Here is a 15,778-nt window from a genome sequence, read left to right as displayed (position 1 = left end):
TTTTTCTTTAAAAAGGGCAACTGCCCTGAAGTTGGAATCCATTGCCCAATCAGCTGCTGCTACTCTTCCACCACCACCTGCTCCTGCGTACTCTGCATTATTCAGTGCATACTTCTCTACCTCACTCTCAGAAACCTCCAGGGTGGACGTATCTGAGCTGGTAGTTTGCAGGGCTAGCTTAAGATGCTGTGCGCTGTGAGGTGCTGGATCCCTTGTTTTTCCTGATCTCTGATGCAACTTCATGTGAAACACCTAGAGAAAGAAGAGGAACATATGTTTCAGTGGTCTCAACTGTACTGAAATTGTGTACACTTCATTGTTTTCTGCATGTTGGAAGTCAACAACACAGGAAGACCTAGAAAAAAATATTAGTTAAATCAGAAAAAGGAACCATGGATTATAGACTACAAACCTAACATAATTCAAAGATTAATCACATCACTTTTGGAGTTGTTCTTTATAATGTTTCTAACAAAGTGGATGCAAACTTTCTTAAAGCATTCATAAAAACAGGACCGCATGAGCAAGTATCTGGATGCCAGGGTGAGATGCAGGGGCTAAGTGCACTTTCTTGTTTCAGTACTCTCCTGTTACTGTTATCCCATATCTGGTGTACCCAACTTCTTTCTAAAAAGTTCAGTTCATCAAAGTACAGTAAGAATTGCTAGCTGTCTTCCTATGAGGTGTGAAAATGCTAGCTGCAAACTTTTCAAATTGAAAACAGGTTGTAGGAGTACTTTTACATTTGTTAAATTGTTCTATATTCCTAAAGATTCAATATCTTTCTTTTCACAAAGAAATTAAGAATAATGTTGGGGCACCATCCAGAAACAGATCAAGAAGTCTTGAAGTAAGGCTCTGGGAAACAAACTAAATCATTTTAATAACACTAGTGGATCTTCCTTGCCATTGCTTACAGTGAATCAGAGGGCATACTGTTAATTAATGTCATGAAGGGAATAAAATCAGGGCCATTGATTTACAATGACTGAATAAGACAAATTTTGTTTTTATTTAATGGTAATCTGAGATATTTTTTATCAGTGCTTTGGATTGAATTTCATTTTATGAAAACTGTAAATGAATTAAAAATGGTGAGTGTATCACAAAATGCATAGAAAATTCATTTCATGCTCTGTCTATGGCAAAATCTTTTTTAAAAGAGTCAACATTTGGGTGCCAGTTATAGTAGACAATGGTCTGCAATGCAATTAACTTTCTGATTGTAAATTGACATTATGTTTAGCTTAACTTTGTAAATTTCATTTATATCTTAAAATTTAAATGATAATACTGTAGATAACACATTCAGACTGTCTGTATTCGCAGGTTCTGACATCTAGGTGGTATTGCGATGTAGGGCTGAATTTTACCGCCCCCTCAATGCCACAGGTCGCGGTGTGGAGGCCGGTAAAATGCTGTGGGGAGAGGCCCGCCTCGACCCACGATGTCAACAAGAGTCCACTGCATATTACTGCCGGCGGCGGGAACTCGGTGCAGTCCCCCACCGCACGGCAGCGGCACCACAATTAGCATATGGTAAACGGTATTTACCTTTGCTGATTATGCAGCCTGCTGCCTCTCCATTGACAATTCCTGATTTTTCCATGAACGGGCAGCCATCACATGCCATCCCATTCACGATTGGAAAAGCCGGTGGGTCCTCAGAGGCAGAAGGTTTCACGGCAGAAAGTAAGTTTATTTTCAGGGGTCTCACTCTTCATACCTAAAGGGAGGAAAGAGGGGGGCATTGCAGGGGTTTCACTCTGCATACTGGAAGGGAGGGGAGATACACAGGGGTCTCACTCTGCATTCTTAAAGGGAGGATGGAGGGGTGCATTACAGGGGTCTAATGCTGCATACTGGAAGGGAGGAAGGGGATACACGGGGGTTTCACGCTGCACTCTTAAAGGGAGGAGGAAGGGAGGCATTACAGGGGTCTCACTCTGCATTCTTAAAGGGAAGGGGTCTGGGATTACTGGCGGGAAAGCTCTGCTGGCATGAAGGGAGGTACTGTGTACCATCCCTCCGTTAACAGTGTACGCTTTGTGTTTGTTCGTGTTTGTGGGGGAGCAATGGCACACTAGACACCCTGTGTGTGGGGAGGGGGCTAGAAAGGGTAGGAGCATTAAGGTTGTATGGATGATGGGGGCAATCAATTCAGCTGGTAGGATCTTGATGTGGTCATGCTGTGCTACTTTGAGTGTTGGCCAAGATGGGCAATGCCATGGCACGCCATATAGTTGATCCAGGAAAACAGCTGATGTATCCATCAACACCAATCCCTGCCCTGTTAGGAACCTTTGAATACATGAAGGGATCAACTTTATTTATCACATGGGAATAGGTATGGCTCATCCTACATTGTGTGATCCTCTACAAGTGAGGATCCATATGCGCCAGAGGCAATATCAACAGGCAGGTGCAATCCACGTAGAGTCCCCGGTCATGACCAGCATCCCCCAAGGGGAGCCCGCCATTACGTTTGCCGTGCATTTACAGGCCCCACATGATATGCCATTGGATGTCAGAGCACCAGTGTCAGAGGCGATTGCGCATGTAGAGAGGGTGGTGACACGTCTCTGTGCCCTGCTCAAGGATGACCTGCAGCCCATGGGCTCCGGTGGACATCCCATGCCCTTGTTCCTCATAGTGTCACCGGTTCTCAAGCCAGATGCCTCTGCACCCTTTTAGGGGCCCACCAGAGATCTTTGTGGGGTCACACAGTCAGCAATGCACCGCTGTATCAGGGAGGTCACCAATGCCCTGCACCGGAGGGCCAGTGAGTATGTCCGCTTCAGGACGGATTCTCACAGCCAGGCCCAGAAGGCCATTGGTTCTGGCACCATTGCCGGAGAAGCATAGGTTGTAATGTTCATAGACTGCGCTCATGTGGCCATCAGGCTTCCCGCAAGGCTACCACCTGCAGACGTCACCAATAAAGGAACCCTCTCAATCTAGATGAAGCTGGTATCCAATCACTGCAGATGCTTGCTGTGAATGTGTGACCACTTCTTAGGTAGCTCCATGACACCTGGGACTTGTGCCAGTCCCGGCCACCACCACTGTTCACTAAACTGGCTCAGATGGAGGGGTGGCTTCTTGGAGATAAGGGCTATCCTTTGCAGACATAGCTCCAGACACCAGTGAGAGACCCCATCACAACTGCAGAGGAGAGATACAACGCCAGCCGTTGAGCTACATGAGCCACCATTGAGCAGGAGATCGGCATGCCAAAAGAGCGCCTCTAATGCCTGTATGGATAGGATGATGCCCTGTACTACGGGCTGAAAAGGCCAGCTCCTTTCTTTGCTGCTCTGCACAACTATGCACCCAATAGGGGCCAAGCCTGGCATGATGAGGACAGACGTCAACAGGATTCCTCCTCGGACTATGAGGACACTGAGGCCCTACAACATGAAGGACGCGTGGGAGGGCAGATGGCACCCAGGATCTGCACGCAGGGCTAGCAGTGAGCAAGGGATGTACGGAAGTAGCTTATCAGACAAAGGCTGTCTGCTCCATAGGAACCGACATGAGCTCTGCAAGCCACACATCACCCTCACTCACCTGCACCAGTCTGCATCTGCAGCATCCCTGTGTAAACCAATAGAGGCAGCAGCTGACTGAGCCAATGTTCAGGTCACTGCATCAGTGGAGATGCTCATGAGAAATGGTGGCATGGCAAGGATGTTATTGCATGCGTGGCTCTCCTGAAGGGCCAACAGTGCAAAGGGATGTGACATTGGCGCTACATGCTGACACACATCATTTGCACAGAAAAAAGGACACACTATTGAGGAACATTTAGTGAAAGACGTATTTACATTGCTGTGACACCCATGCATTCCCATTTGTGTCAGTGTGTTCTCTGTAATACTTTTTATGGTCTATTTAAGTCTCACGTCCTGGAATGTGCAAATTTACGATTATTCACCCAGGTGCGGCACATCTACAACAAGGAATGTTATACTTAACTGGGAGAAGAGGATCGCAACTTTACAGGACACTGGGACACAGCAGGGTAAGTATGTGGCAGCAAAGCGGAAAGTGCTGGGGTCACTCAGCAGGTCAGGCAGCATCTGTGGAGAGAGAAGAAGAGTTAACTTTTAGGTCTGTGAACTTGGACAAGTTAACTCTGCTTCTCGCTCTACAGATGCTGCCTGACCAGCTGGATTTCTGCAGCACTTTCTGCTTTGCTGCCAGATTGAAAGCAGCCCCACTATTCAGTAGTCAGGTAAGTATTCTATGACAGCTGTCAGGAAGCAGGTGCTGGGACGCTTAAAATAGGGCCCCAGCACCTGCTGCACAACTGTCAAAAACTCTCGCTGTGCCAAATGTCCCGCCTCTTGCCACGTAATATCACGGGGGCTTGGTGGCCAGCGAATGCGGGCGTGCCACCGAGTTCAAAGTGCGCCGCCGCGGAGCACAGCTCCCCAATAAAATTCAGCCCATAATGTGTGGTTTGCACATTTATGCTGGGGCATCATGTTCTGTTTGTTTCACAGGCATCTTATACAAACTAGTATTATCAAGGAAAAGACGTAGCAGATAGAACACAGAAACTAGTCATTCTGCCTAACCAATCCTTGTTGGTGTTTACCTTTTTTTGTTCATAGGCAGTGGACATTGCTGGCTAGGTCAGCATTGATTGCCGATTCCTAATTGCCCTTGAGAAGGTGGTGGTGATCCACCTTCTTGAACCACTGCAGTCAATGTGGTGTGGGGACACTCACAATGCCATTAGGGAGGGAGTTCCAGGATTTTGACCCAGTGACAGTGAAAGAATGGCAATATATTTCCAAGTCACGTGAGCAACTCCAGTTCTTATAAAACAATCTACTCACCAAGAACAACACTACAAGAAATCTGCTAGTAAAGAAATAATTTTCAAAATGTCATTATGTGCCTGAAATAAAGTTTTGATAATTCAATAACCATCTTGTTTGAATGTATTTTGAAAATAACAAAAAAACTCAAATCCTCACAAAGTAAGGGGACATCAACTAATGTACATGCCCCGCTGAGGTTGAAATCTGTCCAACTGTTGTGAAGTAACATGTCAAGTCCAAGCCAAGTTGAGACGTGTAAAACTTGCATTTAATGAACTAAAACATCCCAGGAGCAATTATCAAACAAAATTTGGCACTAAACCGCACAAGATATTAAAACTTGGTCAGGTGCATTTTAAAGGATGAGAGGTAGAGCGGTGGCAGCTGAAGCATGGCCGCCAATAGTGCAGAATTGAAAATTGGGGATGTACAAGAGACCTTGAAGTAAAAATTTTAATGAAGGCATTAAAGCACAATTTAGTAGGTAAGTTTAGTCATCGTATTGTGAAATATGTTTTGTTTAAAACATTATTTTATACCTTAGAAATTTCAGTTACAGATTTTAAAAGGAGGATGAATGCTCTGAGTGATTAAATTGATTACTCAAATTATGATTAGACATGGCATATTTCAGAAAATGTACAGATGAAAATTTTTAATCTGATTTATTCTGATATATGGTATTTTGCATTGGTGTTTATCAAGGAAGAGGACAATGCCAAAGCTACCACAAATAAGGAGGTTGCTGGGGACTGGCTGAGAAAAAGAGATAAAGAGGAGATACTAGGAAGGATACTAGGATACTTAAAATAGATAAATCACGTAGGTCAGATGGGATGCATCTTAGGTTGCTGAGGGAAGTAAGGGTAAAAATTGTGGAGGTACTGGCCACAATCTTCCAATCCTCCTTAGATACAGGGGTGGGGCCAAAGTACAGGAGGATTGCAAATGTTACAACTGTATTCAGAAAAGGGGAAAAGGATAAACCTGGTAATTACAGGCCAGTCAGTTTAATGTTGGTTGTAAGAAAGATTTTAGAAACAATAATCCAGGAGAAAATTCACAGCCAATTGGGCAAGCATGAACTAATAAAGGAGAACCGGCAGAGATTTGTTTAGGGAAAATCATGTTTGACTAATCTGATTGAGCTTTTTGATGAGGTAACAGAAAGTGGATGAGAACAGTGCACTTTATGTCGTGCATATGGACTTTCAAATGGCATTTGATAAAGCACCACATACTTGGTTGTTCGCAAAATTGAAGCCTACAGGATAAAAGGGGCAGTAGCAGCATGGATACAAAATTGGCTATTGGATAGAAAACAGAGAGTGCAGTGAATGGCTGTTTTTTGGGAGGGAAGTAGACAGTGGTGTTCTCCAGAGTTCAGTAAAGGACCACTGCTATTTCTGATATTCAATAATGACTTGGACACAATTTCAAAATTTGCAGATGAGAGAAAACTTGGAAGTGTAATAAATAGTGAGGAACACAGGACATCAAAAGGACATTGACAAACTGGTGCAATGGGCAGACACATGGCACATGAAATTCAATGCAGAAAAGTATGAGGTGATACATTTTGGTAGGAAGAATGAGGAAAGACAAGGCATACAAAATTGTGCAATTTTAAAAAAGATGCAGGAAGAGAGAGGCCTTGGGGGGTTTGTGCACAAATCTTTGAAGGTGGAAAGACAAGTTCACAAAGCAACTAATAAAGCTTTTGGGATCCTGGGCTTAATAATAGAGGCATAGAGTACAAAAGCCAAGAAGTTATGCTAAACTTATATAAAACACTAATTCAGCCCCAGCTGGAGTATCCAATTCTGAACACATTTTAGGAAGGACATGAAGGCCTTGGAGAGTGCATCGAAGAGATTTAATAGAGTGGTCAGGCAATATAAAACATGGTGGCTCAGTCTCAGGATACGGGGTCAATCATATGGACTGAGAGGAGGAGAAATTACTTCACTCAAAGCGTTGTGAATCTTTGGAATTCTATACCCCAGAAGGTTGTGGATGCTCCACTGTTGAATACACTTATGGCTGGGATACACAGATTTTTGGTCTCAGAGAATGAAAGAGGCAGGAAAGCGAAGTTGAAGCTTAAGGTCAGCCACGATCATATTGAATGGCAAAGCAGGCTCGATGGGCCATACGGTCTACTCCTGCTATTTCTTATATTCTTGTGGTTCCAGGAATGAGGGATTTCAGTTATATGGATAGACCGGAGAAGCTGGGGTTGTTCTCCTTGGAGCATAGAAGGCTAAGAGGAGATTAGGTAGAGATGTTTAAAATCATAAAATGCTTAGAGCAAATAAAGAGAAACAGTTTCCTATAGCTGAAGGATTGATAATCAGAGGGCACAGATTTAAGGTAATTAGTAAAAGAACCAGTGATGACATAAGAAAACCTTTTATGCAACCAGTGTTTAAAATTTGGAATATACTTTCTGTTAGAATGGTGAATACAGGTTCAATAGTAGCTTTCAACTTGGAATTGAATAAATACATGGAAAAATGCAGGATTTGGGAAAACAGCTGGGAAGTGGGACTAACAGGATTGCTCCTCAAAAGTTTTAGCGCAGACCCGATGGACCGAATCGCTTCCTTCTATGTTGTATTGTATAAAATTTTACCGGACGATTCGACATGTGTTTGTACCCCAATTCAACGCAAGATTTTTTTAAGAACATGACGCTGTCTCTTTTTATTCTCACTTGCTGCACCACACGCCGTGACTCAATGCTAAGGTAGAACAGCACGGCTGAGATCGGGAACTCACCCCAGAGTGGGAGCAACAGCGAGTCTCACTGCGGTTGCGCAGAAGGAGCTGCTTCTGGATAGCGGAAGCGGCTGCGCGGGATTTGGGAGGTCCGCGGGATTTGGGAGGTCCGCGAGAGCTGGGCTGTTTCCGGTTGAAGCGGGAGGAAGAAGTGGAGACGGAGATCAGACAGCACGAGAACGGCGGCTGAGTGCGAGAGCGACCTTTCCTTCTCCTCCGATAGCGCATCGTACCCCAGACACTCCCCGTGGCTGTGCATCTTGCAGGTGGGAGCGATAGCGGGTGGGTTGCTAAGGGAACGCCGCGTTAGCGGATGGAACATTCTAGAGTATTTCTGGGGATCTGAAAGATTCGCCAGGACGGGCGGGGCCATTTGCAGGGTCGGGAGAGGGCGCGGGTAGGCCCAGGTCCAGGCTCCAGTCATGCTTTGTTATTTACCGGTGTCAGAAGAATGCGGTTAGGACCAGACTCGGTCCCGGGACATTGCAACCACACCTGGAGACCGGTCTGTGTCGGTTACCTGTTTGAAGAAAGGAAAGTATCTCTTAACCTGATATTTCTGCTGGCAAGGCCCACTTGCCCAGAGATATTAAAACTTTCAGTGATTGATAAGCTGGCAAGTGGGTTCATTTTTCAACAGAAATTTGGCAACCCATGTTCGGGGGTGTCCAAACTCTAGGTTGTGGTTCACTTGAAACCCTGGGTTTCTGACCCAGGTGACTCAGTCTTATTTGTGTTTTTTTTGCTGGTTTTCTCCTGGTTAAATTTTGTGGCCTGCAAGATCGGAAAGTGCTGATGTCTCAGTAACAGCTAAATCTGAAATCAACATCAAGCTTCCCATCAGAAGTTCGTGATATATGCAAATTAAAGGGAACATGGAGTTAGACTTATGTGGCCCTTTGTTTCATGGCATGTTTGTATGTGGTAAAATGCTTGCTAACCTCTGTCCTAGTTGATTTAAATAGAATGTATTGGAAAGTTATAGTTTCACTGTTATGTTCTGCTTTACACTTCATGTAAATAAGTTAAATGTGCATGTGAGGATGTGGGTAAATATGCACTGCCAAGTGTGAAGGACCTACAGCCATGGTCTTTTCGCATGACTTGAAGAGCTTCTTGCATTGAAGTGTAATTTCTGAAATGTGACACATTCTGGTTGTCAGTTTCATGTCCCAGAAGTCTAATTTGTACAAATGATATCATTGTTCCTTTTTTTGTATTTCAGAGAAGGAAAATAATTTGAAGTGAATGACGCAGACAAAATTATTCAGTGATATTGTAATACTGAACACAATAATCAGCACAAGACTCAACATATCAACACCGTTATATAGTTCAGTTAATTACCATATTTATATCTTGTGCTTAGGTAATATGACAATTAGAATAGACAGTAAAAGAAGACAGCAACATTGCTAACTGGGAATAGATGCTGATTTGAGCCACACTCTGTTCAGTTCCAAATCTGAACAATTTGGTGTTGGAATGAAGCAAAGGGAAGATTAGAAGAGACTCCTTTTGGTTATGAGCTACATAGTACACTGGCAGTGGGTCACCTGAGTGGGTTGTTCACCTGTCTTTTTCAGCTGCAAAATGTCAGGCAGACAACAACAGGGAGGAAAATCTTGCCCAAAAATCTGCAGATGAAAAAGTTTTTTTTTAAAAACAAGATTGACGTCCAACATAATTCATAGTCATGTGACATACTGCCTATCACTGTTGATTGTTAGGTTGAACTAACTTGAAAATATATCCCACAGACCTTGATCACATATCAACTGCTTCGGTAATGTTCCAATTATTAATTTAAAATTGTTGTGTTGAAAGTAAAATAAAGCCTAATTGCTTTGTCATTGAGACAGGATGTGAAGGTGTTATTTGTACACTGCAGTCTGTTCACTTTTGCTTTACAGAATTGTTTTGTAAAATGGAATGAGAACAAGCTGGGCCTTACTTTTAGTGACAGTGTATTGAATATTCTTTTTAAGAGAGGCTAGTATTGACTTGCAAGCAAATATATGGCAACCTCCATGATACCAAATCAAAGAATTCTTATCTTTATATTGAGATTTCTGGGGAAACTTTCAATGATGTGAATTAAATTATGTTTACAAAATCTTCAGAACATCACGTGGAGAAATAATAGGTTCAGCATTAGCTGATATCTTGAAGTTTTGCAAAATTGTTGCACCTCAATTAATAGCGTTAAGTATTTTTCAAAAACTATTGTGAAATTCATTATATACCTTAGTGCTCTGAAACAATTCCCTCGCGCCCACCCCCCCCCCCCCCCCCCAAAACTGGTGGTGTAGTGAAATCTACTTTGTTATATTAATCTGTACACTGTTGTGAACTGCTTTCTGAACAGAGGAATTCCTGTAGGAATACTCAGTTGACACGTAACTTGGATGGCAACCACTAAGAAATAAAACAAAGACCAGCTTTCATTCTTGAATTGTAAATACTGCAGCTTCAGTACTCTGGGGAACCAATCATTTTGTACTGCAAACAAGGCGTGTGCAATGGTAAAAACTCTTCAACCATGTGTAAAGCGTAAAGAGATGCGGTAGCAAGGAAGGCATCTACAATTGGGATGCTGGAACTAGTGGTTTTGTAATTGGAATAGGATGTACAGTGAATGACTAAAATTATTTAACTTTTTAACACTAAATTACTATTTTGCTGTGATATTTACATTGCTTAATTCAAATAATTGGACCATTCATACAAAAAACTTGCTATCAGGAGTAAACTGTTGGTGATCAAAAAATTAAATGCTGTCGTTTATATGCAGCCTTTCTTTTGAAGCATGAGTGCTGTGACTATCATGTAGGAAAATGTGGTAGCCATTCTTTGCTGTCAGCATCCCACAAATGGTAATGAAATGAACGGTCTGTTAATGTATTTTTTGTAGTATATGTTGCATTTAACTAAGATTTTGTTTTTCTTCCAGCATTATTCAGATATGGCAGATGCAACTAGAAATGGCCCGCAGGGTGGTATCTTGGTGAGTGCAGCAGAATACTCTCTTAGTTGACGACCAACTACTGTCTCAACCATAATTTTTTCTGCCCTTTAATGTTTCATAAATCCTTTTGTCTCCTATAGTTCTTTGAGCACACTAAGGCCATTTCTATCCACTTTGTAGTTTGTCTTCAAGGCCATCCCTTATCAGTTTGAGCACCTAAGCTATATCCAGTAACAGTTTTTTTTTTAATGCTGACCATTTGATTTTTCACACTCTACATCACAATCAGGATATGGTCCAGAATAATGGTTATGTTACTGCACTCATTCAGAGGCCTGGAACTAATGATCCAAAGACATGAGCTTAAATCCCACCTTTAGAAACTTGAGAATTTAAATTCAGTTTTAAAATTTGGAAATTAAAAAGCTGGGATCAAATAAGAGAGACAGTGAAGCTGTTGGATTTTTGTAAAAATGTAATGTTTAGTTTAGAGATACAGCACTGAAACAGGCCCTTCGGCCCACCGAGTCTGTGCCGACCATCAACCACTCATTTATACTAATCCTACACTAATCCCATATTCCTACCAAACATCCCCACCTGTCCCTATATTTCCCTACCACCTACCTATACTAGTGGCAATTTATAATGGCCAATTTACCTACCAACCTGCAAGTCTTTTGGCTGTGGGAGGAAACCGGAGCACCCGGAGAAAACCCACGCAGACACAGGGAGAACTTGCAAACTCCACACAGGCAGTACCCAGAATTGAACCCGGGTCGCTGGAGCTGTGAGGCTGCAGTGCTAACCACTGTGCCGCCCCGCCGCCGTCGTGAATCTTTTCACGAATATCCTCTCTCCTCAGGTTCTCTCCCGCTCTCTTTCAAATCTGCTGTCATAAGCTTTCTCCTCAAAACAAACCCTTGACCCTCTTCAGCCTTGCAAACTACCGCCCCCATCTCCCACCTCCCTTACTTCAAAGTCCTTGAATGTGTTGTCGCCTCCCAAATTCGTACCCATCTTTCCCAGAACACCATGTTTGAATTCCTCCAATCGGGTTCTGTCCCTGTCGCAGTACTGAAACAGCTCTTATCAAAGTCACAAATGACATCTTAGGTGAGTGTGACAAAGGCAAGTTATCCCTCCTCGTCCTTCTTGCCTGTCCACATCTTTTAACACAGTTGATCATGCCATTTTCCTCCAGTGTCTCACCAACGCCATCTAGCTGGGTGGGACTGTTCATGTGGTTCCATTCTTATCTAGCTAATTGTGGCCAGAGAATTGCCACTGGTGGCTTCTCTTCCCATTCCTGCTCAGTTTCCTCTGGTGTCTCCCAAGGATCTATCCTTGGGGCCCCCACTATTTTTCATCTACCTGTTTCTCTTTGGCAACATTATCCAAAAATGCAACATCAGTTTCCACATGTATGCTGACAACACTCAGCTCTACTTCACTGCCACTCCTCTCGACCTCACCACTGTCTCTAAAATGTCAACGCTGCTTATCCGACATCCAATATTAGATGAGCAGAGATTCCTCCAATTAAATATTGGGAAAACTAAAGCCATTGTCTTCAGTCCCCGCCACATACTCTGTTGCCTCGTCACCAATTCCATCCCTTTCCCCAGCCTGAGGTTGAAACAGACTGTTTGCAACCTTGGTGTTGTATTTGACAGAGATAACTTCCAACCACATATCTGACTGTCACTATGATCATCTATATCCACCTCCATAACAAAGCCCATCTCCGCCCCTGCCGCAGCTCTTCTGCTGAAACCCTCATCCATGCCATTGTTACCTCCAGATGCTTTGAATCTGAAGTACTCATGGCCGGCCTCCCATATTCTTTGCTCATAAACTTGTCATCCAAAGCTCTAATCCCCATGTCCTAACTCGCACGAAATGCTGTTCACCCATCACCCCTGTGCTCACTGCCCTACGCTGGCTCCTGGTTAAAAACTGCCTCAAATTTAAACTCTCATCTTTGTTTTCAAATTCCTTCATGACCTGGCCCCTCCCTATCTCTATCTCTAATCTGCAGCCCTACAAGATATCTGCGCTCCTCTAATTCTGGCCTCTTGAGCATCACCGATTTCCATTGCTCAACCTTTGGTGGCTGTGCCTTCAGCTGCCTTGGCCCTCAGCTGTGGAATTCCCTCCCTAAACCTCTCCACCTCACTCTCATCCTTTAAGAAGCTCCTTAAAATCTACTACTTTGACCAGGCTTTTGGTCAGCTGCCCTAATGTCGTCTTTTGTGGCTGGGTGTCATTTTATCATATTTTTGTGAAGCGCTTTGGGATTTTAAAAATTCATTCATGGGATGTGGGCGTCACTGGCTAGGCCAGCATTTATTGCCCATCCCTAATTGCCCTTGAGAAAGTGGTGGTGAGCTGCCTTCTTGAACCACTGCAGTCCATGTGAGGTAGGTACACCCACAATGCTGTTAGGAAGGGAGTTCCAGGATTTTGACCCAGCGACAGTGAAGGAATAGCAATATAGTTCCAAGTCAGGATGGTGTGTGACTTGGAAGGAACTTACAGGTGGTGTTGCTCCCATGCATTTACTGCCTTTGTCCTTCTAGGTGGTAAAGGTGGCGGGTTTGGAAGATGCTGTCTAAGGAGCCTTGGTGCGTTGCTGCAGTGAAACTTGTAGATGGTACATGCTGCTGCCACTGAACGTTGGTGGTGGAGGGAGTGAATGTTTGTGAATGGGGTCCCAATCAAGCGAGTTGCTTTGTCCTAGATGGTGTCGAGCTTCTTGAATGTTGTTGGAGCTGCACCCATCCAGGCAAGTGGAGAGTATTCCATCACACTCCTGACTTGTGCCTTGTAGATTGTGGACAGGCTTTGGGGAGTCAGGAGGTGAGTTACTTACTGTAGGATTCCTAGCCTGTGACCTGCTCTTGTAGCCACGGTATTTATATGGCTATTCCAGTTCAGTTTCTGGTCATGGTAGCCCCTTGGATGTTGATAGTGGGGGATTCAGCGATGGTAATGCCATTGAATGTCAAGGGGAGATGGTTAGGTGTTCTCTTGTTGGAGATGGTCATTGCCTGGCACTTGTGTGGCGCGCATGTTACTTGCTACTTATCAGCCCAAGCCTGGCTATTGTCCAGGTCTTGCTGCATTTCTACACAGACTGCTTCAGTATCTGAGGAGTCGTGAATGGTACTGACGATTGTTATTACGTTAAAGGCGCTATATAAATACAAGTTGTTTTGGGAAGGATATTTTTACCCAGTCCCATGCCAACAAGATTGATTCTTAACTGCCCTCTGAAAAGCCTAGAAAGCCACTCAGTTGCATCAAACCAGGGCAACTAAGGATGGGCTATAAATTCCTGCATTGCCAGTGATGCTCACATCCCGAGAATGATTTTTTTTAAATCTGAAGGGTTAATAATAAATCAAGCATTATTTCTTAATTTTAATGTTCTGCTTCCAAAAGATCCAGTTGCAGAATCTGACTAACTTAATATTTTACACTTCCCAGAGGCATCCACTATAGCTACCCAGAAAGAAAAGATGATTGACATCCTTTAAAGAGTTTACTTTGTGCCCCTGCCTCACCACCTTTTCTGCTCGTTATGCACAGTGCTGACTTGAACTGGTTTTATAAGTTCCAGTTTTATCATTAATATTGCCTGTGTAGGTGTTCCTGCTCTGCATGGCAGAGTGCATGTATATTACTGGAATATATGTTCAGAAGTCTTGGGCATCAGTAGCATCACTTAAATGATGCTACTGTAGGAATCGATCATATGGGCATTTTTTTCATTTGCAGCTGGTCAGGTTTTTAAAATGGGATTATTGGAGTTAGCCTTATTGCTTTACTGAACAGTAGACATTACCAAGTTGTTTAAGTTTTAGAATAGTATCTAAGGGAATTCCTATGACATCTTACTCTTGAACTGCATCTTCAGTCAACTTTCCCTGTAGGTTTCTGGCCATGAGTTTGGAAATGTGATTTTTTTTTTTTATTCAGCTGTTGTCCGGTTATCATCACGGAATCTAGTAGTGTTAAGTTTTACTTCCTCTGCCGGTTGTCTATTTAAGTCCCTAAATTTCACAACTTCTCTGGCTTCTTCCACATCTTTTGACACCCCCGCCCCCTTTTTATCCAATTTGCCCATGTCTTGGGATCCAAACCCCCCCATACATACCCCATACGCCCTCTCCATCAATCTAAGATGAATGGCCATTCTAACAGCACTGCTGATCCCACACCCATCCAAATCATGAATCCACCTCCACTACTTGCAGAGCCCATAACCTGCTGTAATTCTTAGTCCAGCACCAGCACCTTCCACTTCCCAGTTTAAAGAGTCAGTTGTAAATACATATTAGAAGAGAAGTGGCTTATCACAGTGAAAATAACGACTTTTCACTCTTCAAATTCAGCCCAGGCTGTTGAAAGAAAGTCTTTTCTGTCTGTTGGCTGTCTCATCCAAAATCATTTTGGGCAGTCTCAATCCAGTTCCTGGTGCACATGAGCCGACAGCACAAAACTGTCCCTAATTGAGCACTAATTGGCAAGATCATTTAGAAAGGTCACAGGTTGGCAGGTTATAGAAATTGAACAAACATTGTACAATTGTGGGTGCTCTTCTAGGGTTGGGAACTGATATCATTTGAACAAATGTTGAGTGAGCATTAACCTACATATGACTGCTGTATGTCAACTGGCAATATCTCAAATGGGACGAATTTCATTCACAGCTATTACCATTCCTCATCTTGAACACATTTCTAAAAAGAAAACAAAATTAAAAATGCACACTCGCTTTCTTGCAAATGTATTTTAATTTCTCAAATGATCTTTATTGCGTGATTAAACTGTTCAGACTTAAAACAATTACACCTAACTGGTTCCCTGTTCCAAACTGAAGATGAGCGAGAGCAACGTCAGCCGACCCATGGGAACTCCGCCACCTGCAAAATTCCCCTCCAAGGCTCACACCATCCTGACTTGGAACCTTATTGCCATTCCTCCAGTGTCACGGGATCAAAACCCTGCAACTGGCTCCCCAACATCACTGATGGACTGCAGCAGTTCAAGAAGGCAGCTCACCTACACCTTCCCAAATCAGTTAGGGATGGGCAATAAATGCTGCTCTTCCCAGCGACGCTCATGTCCCATGAATGAACTTTCTAAAAAAAACTACAGTGTTTACTGTGTAGCACTCTGAAAAGCTTTG

General features: G+C 43.3%; 1 protein-coding gene across 2 annotated transcripts in view; it reads left to right on the top strand.

The window, feature by feature from the left end:
• The first annotated feature begins 7,719 nt into the window (after positions 1–7,719).
• The window catches only part of tmem33 (transmembrane protein 33), a 60,949-nt gene continuing 52,890 nt past the window's right edge, over positions 7,720–15,778 (top strand). Inside the window, exons 1-2 of one of the 2 annotated variants that reach the window (XM_068036264.1) lie at positions 7,720–7,895; positions 10,567–10,620. In XM_068036264.1, the coding sequence (XP_067892365.1) occupies positions 10,579–10,620 (42 nt within the window). In that variant the 5' untranslated portion in view covers positions 7,720–7,895; positions 10,567–10,578. The remainder of the gene's footprint in view (positions 7,896–10,566; positions 10,621–15,778) is intronic. The other variant, XM_068036256.1, reaches the window with a different exon arrangement.

Source organism: Heterodontus francisci, chromosome 1 (assembly GCF_036365525.1).
Source record: "Heterodontus francisci isolate sHetFra1 chromosome 1, sHetFra1.hap1, whole genome shotgun sequence".
NCBI classification, from domain to species: domain Eukaryota; kingdom Metazoa; phylum Chordata; class Chondrichthyes; order Heterodontiformes; family Heterodontidae; genus Heterodontus; species Heterodontus francisci.
This window is presented reverse-complemented; position numbering and strand designations above follow the sequence as displayed.